The sequence below is a fragment of the Lampetra planeri genome, chromosome 22 (assembly GCF_965212315.1).
Source record: "Lampetra planeri chromosome 22, kcLamPlan1.2.h2, whole genome shotgun sequence".
NCBI classification, from domain to species: domain Eukaryota; kingdom Metazoa; phylum Chordata; class Hyperoartia; order Petromyzontiformes; family Petromyzontidae; genus Lampetra; species Lampetra planeri.
Window position 1 is genome coordinate 11,298,834 of NC_136128.1, and position 9,250 is coordinate 11,308,083.

At 55.0% G+C, this 9,250-nt stretch overlaps 1 protein-coding gene across 1 annotated transcript in view; it reads left to right on the forward strand.

Moving 5' to 3' along the window:
- LOC144725025 (rho-associated protein kinase 2-like) overlaps window positions 1-2,424 on the forward strand; it is a 55,427-nt gene extending 53,003 nt beyond the window's left edge. The window contains 4 exon segments of the mRNA XM_078604461.1: window positions 170-391; window positions 393-441; window positions 827-1,061; window positions 2,279-2,424. Coding sequence (XP_078460587.1) covers window positions 170-391; window positions 393-441; window positions 827-1,061; window positions 2,279-2,282 — 510 coding nt within the window. The 3' untranslated portion in view covers window positions 2,283-2,424.
- Window positions 2,425-9,250: the final 6,826 nt, after the last annotated feature.

Sequence of the window (9,250 nt, forward strand, 5' to 3'; positions counted from 1 at the left end):
CTCTCTCTCCCCCCCCTCTCCCCTCTCTCTCCACTCCCTCTCCCCTCGCTCTCCCCTCCCTCTCCCCTCGCTCTACCCTCCCCCTACCCCCCTCTCCCCTCCCTCTCCTCCCCCCTCTCCCCCCCTCTCCCCCCCTCTCCTCTCGCTCTCCCCTCGCTCCTCTCCCCAGATCCTGTACGCGAACGAGGGCGAGAGCCGCAAGGACCAGGACCCCGAGTCGACGGGCGCCCCGCCGCCGCCGCCGGCGGCAGCCTGCCTGCCGCACCGCGGCCACGAGTTCATCCCCACGCTCTACCACTTCCCCACCGGCTGCGAGGCGTGCGCCAAGCCGCTGTGGAACGTCTTCAAGCCGCCCGCCGCGCTCGAGTGCCAGCGCTGCCACTTCCGCTGCCCACCGCGACCACATGGAGCGCGGCGAGGAGGTCGTGCCGCTCTGCAAGGGTGAGCCGCAGCGCGTGCCACACCGACGGAGTCGTTCTCCCGGTGATCGCGTACGCCGGTCAATCCCGCTCACCCGGTGATCCCGATCACCGATCATCTCAATCACCGGTCATCCCATTCACAAGAGGTCCGATTCATGGGGGAGGGGGGGTCCTTTCAAATGTGTGAGATGCGATGTTACGCGACTCGCTTATCGCACGCAAAGCGATCCGAGACGCCCCGGGGTGGTGGTGACCTTGCAGCACTGCATGGCGCACGTTTGGCAGCCGTCAGAGCTGGTGCATCAACGTTAGTGTTTCAATATCACCACGGACGCATCTCTCCCCTGTCTCTCTCTCTCCCCACCCGTGCCCCTCCCCACTGTCCGCTCCCTCCCACGCCGCAGTGACCTTCGACATAACCTGCGCCAAGGTGCTGCTGCTGCTGGCGTCCACGCCGGACGAGCAGAAGCAGTGGGTGTCCCGTCTGCTCAAGCGCGTGCCCAAGAAGCCACCGGGCCTCGCCGACCAATTCCTGCGCGGCTCTCCCCGCGCCTCTGGCCGGGCCCAGGCCACCAAGGACTCGTTCCGGCGCCAGGCCCGCCCGCCGCCGCCCAATGCCGCCGCCGCCGCCAAGACCAGGTCAGCATCGCTGGAGCGCGGCGCCTCCGCCATGGCGGCCGCCGCCGCGGCGTGGACCGGGTCGGCGGGGGAGCTGGGTTCGGCGTGCACGTACGGTTCGGTGTCGGCACTGGAGTGCTGGGCCGGGCGCGAGTCCGAGACGGATTCCGGCTCGGACTTGGGGACCCCGTGCGCACCGGCCGGCGTGGCCCGGCCCTCGGATCCGGCCGTGGCCGAGCCGGATCCCGAGCCGGAAGGCGCGACGGCCGCTTCTGTTCCGGCCGCGTCGACGTCTCCGGAACCGCCGCCGTCGCTCTCGGCGACGGTTCCGGAGCCGCCGTTGTCGGCGGCGGCGTGGCCGCAGCAGTCGCTTCCGGCTATCTTTGCCGGCCCGGGCTCCGTGCTGGCGTCCGTGCTGGCCTCGTCGGGGTTTGCGACGGGCCAGCCGGCGCCGCACGGCTCCGGGTCGGCCTCCGCGCTCGCCTCCGTGCTGGCGTCGGTTTTCTCGTCGGCGATCGTCGCCCGGTCCGCCGTCCCCGCTCACGTCCCGGCACGTGCCGGAACGTCGACCGAACCGCCCGCCGGGGCCTCCCCGGAAACGGTCGATGGCGAAGAGGAAAGCGAGTAACGCCGACGGTTCGCCGCCATGCTCGGAGCGGCCCGGGTCTCGGCCTATGGCACAAGGGGCCGGGCCTCGTGCCGTGAGCCACGAGGCCTCGCCCTCCGCGCAGTGGCGCTATTCTCACGAACCGCACGGGATCGGTTCGGTTAGGGGACCGGCTTGCCGTGGGGACGAGGGCACGTTTTGCGCAGCCTGGTTGCGGCGCTGAGCTGGCGCGCGTGGGTAGCGGGGCATCGGAGAAGGCCGGCCGACTGGCCGGCCGTCCGTCGGATGGCAAAGCTGCTCGCTCACAGCTCGAGTTGGGCGCAGGAACGTCAGAGGCTCCGACCGCCACTCCCATCCATCGTTGTCCGCCAGTCATTCCGTTCTCCACCGTTGTCATTGTCTGTTATTTCTCCCCGTGTCCCTCGCACTTTTAAATTGTTTCATTTTTGAGCACACACGCATATTATTTTTTAACTTGCACTTTAATTTTACATGTTTTTTGTCTGCACCCCATCTCCTTTCCATTGTTGATTTTGTCCGTTTTAGTTTTGCTGCGATTTATTTTTAACGTTCGCTTTTATTTGCTTTTGTGTCGTGTGCCACCCCCCCTGTCGTCCCCCGTGCCTTTTAGTTAATGTCGGCCATTGTGAAGATCCACCCCGCTGTGTCCCGCCATCATCCCCCCACGCTGTCCCGCTCATTCCCCCGAGACGGAACGCTCGGCGCGATGTTTACCCGGCGTTCAAAACACGAAGACTCTACTTCAAAAAAAAAAAACGTCCTTCCCCCCCCATCGCCATGAAGAATCGCGGCTCGGATCGTTGGGTGCCATCTCGGCCGAGCCGTGCGAACACTGCCGCCGGAAAGGAATTACACGTCGGGCACATCTTAAACACGACGCTGTTTTAATGCCTCCGTTGCTTGTGATGATTGTAATTATGGTTCGTATAATTGTGTTGATGACGGCCTGTGGCCCAGCCTGCTTGTCCCCAGGGAGTTGTGGGCAACGCTGCGGGGAGCCGAAGAAACGACGGTGGCGGTGATGGTCGCTGTCTTTCTGCGGTCCTTGCCGTCTTACGGGGAAGGCGTCAAAGCAGGATTTTCTGTCGAGCCGGTGGTTTGAGGAACCTTTTCCTTGCTTAGGGCCTCAAATCGAGTTTTCAGATACCTCCCTTCGAGAGGTCCCTTGAAGTGATGGAAGTGGTGGAGGTGAGCTCAAGTTTTGAACGCGGTGGTGTCCCGTTGCCTGTCAGGTCCACAATATTCCCCACGCTCGATTGGTGCGGCTTCGACGCTTGTGGCGATGGGGGTAAAGTTTGTTTTGTAGTGGTAGGTCATGATGAAGTTAATTTGTGGGCCGTATCTGGCTCCTTGGACCAAATAAGTTCCCCATATCCCCCCCCCCCCAGCTGTCGAGAATACCCCAGCCGGCAGGTATGCGGGTGTGTACGTATGCGTGTGTGTGTGCGTACGTATGCGTGTGTGTGTGTGTGCGTGTGCTCAGTATAAACACACGTGTGGGAAGCGGAGGTGCAGTGGCGAGCGCGTTGAGTAATCGAACCCGAGTTGGATTACCGGCCAAGGCTAAAATTGGTGGCGAGTGATATGTGAACCGGTTCTGGGCCTCTCCTAGGTCAACTCGGCCTTGAAAACGGTACATTGTGTAAATATTAAGCATTGGGAAGAGAGAGAGGTCGCCTGGAATGTGGTGCTGACGGCACCGCCCGTTAATCAGGTGCTCGCTAACAGTCGATACGGCGATGTGCGGGGGGGGGGGGGGTTGGATCTGCATCTAGAATAAAAGAACGAATTTCGGCAGTAATACCGCACACGTGAACAAAGACATCGCCGCTTTCGCTATTGCCGCCGCCTTACAATAGAAACGAACAACCTGACGTTTCGGGCAGTGGCCCAGAGCAGAGAGAGAGAGAGAGGGAAGTCGTCTAACCCGAGTCCTACCTAGTCGTAGTCGGCGCAGTGGTTGGCACGCGGCGTGGTAAGACCCGAAACCGCGGTTCCTTTCCCAAGCCGCGGGCAACGTCATTGGCGAGCGATATCTCAACCGGTCCCGCGCCGCCCGTTCCCCTTCGCCAGCCCCGCTGTCGCCATTGCGGTGAAGTATGGTGAAGGAACCCCGAAAGCGGACACGGCACACGGAGGGAGGCATTCCTCCAGCAGCGGAATTGGCAAAGTCCCGCACCGCCGATTAGCACGGTTGGCTACGTACGGTGTGAAAGAAGTTGAGCATGTACACAAACGAAGGAAGTATTAATGGCGAATGTTGTGTTTTTGATGTGCTTCTTGTTTACAGGTCACCATATAAAGTGGTCCAGATGTCTTGTGACCACCCCCTCCCCTCAATTGACCCCTGACATTTTTTTTTACCTTTGCATATTCATTTATGTTTTAAATAACCCTTTAAAAAAAGATAAAGTTTTACAGAATTCAATGGGGGGAAAGTCACAAGACATCTGGACCACTCCGTATTTAAATGTACTCGTCTATGTGTGAGTCGGCTCATCACCTGTCACTGTGATTGTGACATGAGTGGAGCAACTCTGGTACACGCATAAACACTGCTGTGAAGATGAATTTGCATGCTGCAGGATGTGCGTGGGAAGAAGGATTGAGAAAACACGAAAGCGGGTTCAATCCAAGAAGTCGAAAATTCACATTTTTACAAAGTATCCTTTGTATCAAACGCTGCGGTGTTCTTTGTGATACACGCACATATCCGAGGTATGTGGTGCCGATTTTCAGATGAATCAAACAAAGATATTTGAAAATCGGGCCGATGTAGAAACGACATTTCGGTTGATCAAGGGAAAAAAAAGGAAAAAGTTCGATTTCCGATTGATCCGAAGCTTCTGACGTCACAGGAAACGATGTCACTTCTGTTTCGTCGCTGCCAAAGCAACTCCTCCCACCCGAGGTGACGTCACGTGACGTCGGGGCACGTGACGTTTTGGCGCGAAGACGCGTTCAATTACCGCGTACTGCACGCCGTCCGGAAGGTCTGAAATTGCCCTCGAAAATCCAGCGTCGTCCAAATGTTTAGCGTCCCCCAAGCTCATCGCAGCATAAGCGGCGTTGTCATTTTAGCCGGAACGCAGTTCACTTGAATTCCCACCACGTCCGCCTCGGCCTTCGTGGTCCCCGTGGTTTCAGTCGCGTTGCCAACCACTCCCGGATTGGCCGGGAGTCTCTCCCGGAATTTGCAACGATCTCCCGGTGACTATTGAGAGCAATCCGGCAGATTTTAAGAGGATATTTTTGTAAAATAAATGGATACTAATTAACATTTGTGCATAATACAGGTTTTTTTTTGGGTTAGATCGCGTAAATATAAATGTGTCGTTAAACCCGCCACCACCCGACACAGCCAACTAGTAAGGGCTGTCACGTAAACAGAACATGGCCAATTCGTCACTAGTACAGCAACACCGGTTGTGTGTTGGAGAGCCAAGCCACAACATTTACAATCGGAGTACGACGTTTCCCCAGCAATTACAACTAGCTTCATCAGGCGACAGCCAAATCTGGCGAAACGTCGAACTCAGATTGTAAATGTTGTGGCTTGGCTCTGCAACACACCGGCGTTGCTGGACTAGTGACGAATTGCCATGTGTTTACGTGACAACCCTGACTAATTGGCTGTGTCGGGTGGTGGCGGGTTTAACGACACATTTATATATTTACACGATCTACCAAAAAAAAACCCCTGTATTATGGATGACATTGGTCGCAAAAGCCTACGTGTTAAACCGCATTTTATCCGTAGATCCCAATGACCATGGTTTATACAGAAGTTCATTTTTTTTTATCAATGACAATCCTTACACCCACGCGATAAGATGGTGGCTCGACATTGATTTTGTCAACGGGGTTGAACAGTACAACATTGCATCATGTTGTAAAATAATAATAATAAAAAATCCTCCCGGATTAGCTTCAATCGAGAGTTGGCCACCCACCGTGTGTACAATGATAGCGGATTGTTGCGGATTGGCGTTCAGTGCCTCGCGCCAATAAAAACCCCAGCCGACGAGCACAATTTGCCCTCTTGTGCAAGAACACAAACATAATTTGCCTCTGACGCCTTTCCAAGCTAAATAACAGCTGCCTGTACCAAGCCAAAGTCGCGGTCACGTTGAAGAAAAACAAAAGCACATTCCTAACGTTTCTACTTTACAATTGTCGCTATTACTTTTACCGCCATGGGGAGGGAAAGTCACTTGGTGGTTGATATCCACCAGCACTCGGGCAGACGAATCTTCGTAGAGTGTTCAGCAGAGGTCGCAACCGGGTACCCGATACCCGTACCCTACCCGATACCCGGCTACCCGTACCCGGCCGGGTACGGGTACCCGTTTGCGACCCTGGTGCGGCCGGGTACGGGTACGGGTAGGCTGTGAGTCACTGGTGAGTCACCGTTTGTCACTCATTTCCCAACGTCTTGTCTCTTCTCACAATTCAAGTTCCTAGAATCAACCCACCCGCGCCTGCAACATGGCTTCATCTCAGAGGTCGCAATCAGGTACCCGATACCCGTACCCTACCCGGCCGGGTACGGGTAGGGTACGGCCGGGTACGGGTACCCGTTTGCGACCTTGGTGCGGCCGGGTACGGCTAAGGAATCAAAACCCGTTTGCGACCTCTGGTGTATAGCAATTCGTGCTGCTGTTGGGGGGGGGGGGCCGGAGTAAACCGGCCATGCCCTGCTGCCGTGGCCAACGCGTTGTAACAGTCCGCTGTGTTGCAGGGGGGGGGGGTCCCAAGTGTGCTCGTGATTTTTTTCGCTTCCAGCTTCAGTCGGCGACGAGTTCGGTTGAGCGTCTGGGGCGCACAATCGCGGCTGTGAAGGGCGGAGTTTACTATCGTTTTATTTATGAGGCACGGTAAATATTTTTTATATATATATAAAAATCTATACGGTATATGTATCGTTACAAGTCGGTCCTGCACGCAATATATAAAACGATGGTCACCTATGAATGTGTGTGTATATGCGTATATGTCTCTGTAGGTGCACCAAGCCTGGCACAGGCGCCGTGGTGACATCGCCACTTAGTGGCGAATGGTGGTTGTGTGTGTGTGTGGGGAGCAGTGGTGCAGTGGTGGTTAGCGCGCTGCGCCAATAACCCAAAGACCACCCGAGTTCGATTCCCGCTCACGACCTATAAGCAGTGCCGGATTTTCCCAGTAGCACAAGTTGCTACAGGCCCGCACTTTCAAGCTATCAATTCCGGTTCAGTGATTCTGCACTTGCTCTATTACTACAGTACTATACCGCCTTCAACTTTTATGAACGACTGGGTGTTTAAGGTTAGCGATTTGTCGTATTATCTGGCTGTATAGCAAATGAAAAATACAATTACTTTACTATGCAAGTACATTTTTTTATATTTATTAGTTTTTTTTATTTAGCGCCTCTTTATAACATATGCTACAAGCCCCGCACTACCTTCATCCGGCACTGCCAATAAGTGATGCATATTTGAACTGCTCCTGGTCCTCCACTAGGTCGACTCGGCCTCAAATGAGTATCTGCTGTGGTGTGTAAACATCAGCACTGGGGAGACAAAGGCGGCCGGGCGTGGTGTTGGACACCCAGCCCCTCGTGTACCGTGCCGGCCTTCGTAGGTGCTCACAAGCAGCACTTGCCCCAAGTTGGTTACAGGCTATACGGGGGATCTTTGTGTATGAGCTTGACCTTTTCTTGGTAATTTTTTTAATGTTTTGGTTTAATGTGATTAAGGAGTCACCCCCATCACTGCCACCAACACCAAAATAGTGAAACTGCTTTGTGTGATTGTAAAGCCATCGTCTGTATAAATCAAAGCAGGTCTGCACGATGCATGAGAGTGTCACATTTTGGACGTTGTTGTTTCTTCGAACCCTTACCAGGGCCTTCTCGGCTGCCGTAACTCATTCTGGCTCCGTTTCCGACGGCGATGTGAGTCTCCGATCCGGAGAAACCGATGCACGATGCAATCCGGGGGTTTCGCACAGACTCGGGTGCACGGGCTGGGCTCTTACATCGAGGACAACATCCGCGCTTGGGATGTTTGTGAAGCCCTTAGGCGGAACGCTTGCAGTCTTTCTGGACCGCAGTCTGGACTTGCACTGCGCCGAGGTATTTGTGACGTGCGCTCATCGTCAATTGCCAACCTGGGACATTGTTTTGGGATTCCTGCGTTTGGCTTTGCGCGCATTTATATTTTGGCTGTCGGCGTGATGTCGGTAAAGGAAAATGGTTGGGCTTCAAAGGTGGCCAGAGAATAGCAGGTCAACAGTGCATCGTTGAATCCCATCCGTGCAGAGATTAGCATGGGTGGTGGTGGTGGTGGGTGTACTCTGGGCACTTTCGTTTCCCACGCACACGAAGCCAAACACTCTTTAGTGGAATTGGGCCAAGACATCGTGGCTCGCGGACTTAAGCATTGGCATTTCAAGCTCCCGAACGCATCGCTGCCACCGTAGCAAGAACAGAATGTAGCCAGGGCTCTCGTGAAAAAAGTCTTAACACTCGGCGAGAGCTTTTCTGCATATAAACAATGGGACAACTGTGACGTCACACGACTGTGACGTCACCACGCATCATCAGTCGAGTTGTAATTTCAACGTAATCTTTATTTCAATATTTTCCGAAACGTGACGATCGAACGAAAACAGGAGTGCGACAGAGATTCAATTTCCCCCGCCCCAACACCCCCCCCCCCTCTCCGAGCTAGTTTTACAAATAAAAATAAACAAAATAACGAGCGAGAAAGACAAATATTTAAAAATAGCACCAAGCACGCTGAACGTGCAGGGGGCTACAAGCGGCTGGACCCTAATCTTAGCCAAAGCCTTCATCCGCAAATAAATATCCAGAGACGTGAAGGGGGCACCACGACCGCGTCAAGGCTACGCCAGCCAACAAGGGTCCCCTCGGCAATGAGCAGGTGGGGGGTGGAGGCGAGGCATGAACAAGTGGTTCGGAAATTGTGTACATTCAAAACAAGTGGGCCCGGCTCGCTCGAGAGGGGCCGAGCTGTGGAGTTGTCACTGCCCTCGAGTGGCCCAGGCACCCCGCCGGGCTCTCCTCTCCTCTCGCTCTCCCCCCCCCCAATGCGGTCACGGTAGGCGGCAATGCCGGGCCACGCTGCCGCTAATCGGCGGAGCCGGCACTGCTGTGAATCCGTGGTTAAAGGCACGCGGCCGTGGTCTCAGCCCGGTTACCACTGACTGCAAGTAAATACAACTAACTTTTTGTTGATTTTGTCTTCACCGAAATTTGGCATCTTCATGAGAATTAAAAATTCACGGTTTGACCGTCATGCAAAGCAAACGGCGATCTCACAGCAAAGTGTGGAAAAGTGCGCCCCCTACTGTCGTGAAGATAAAAAAAAAGGCCTTGCGAAGGCTCCTCCATTCTTAAACACGTGGGGGGCGGGGTGGGGGGGGGGGTCGCACAACAGCGCTGTGACACTTTACCAATGGATCCCTCAACTTACGGTCGGCACGACCGCCACGATTGCGCGTCGGAAACAAAGGTGCACACTTTGGGGTAAAAGGACAAAGAAATAAATTGAGCGAGAGAGCCGGAGTTGAACTCGCA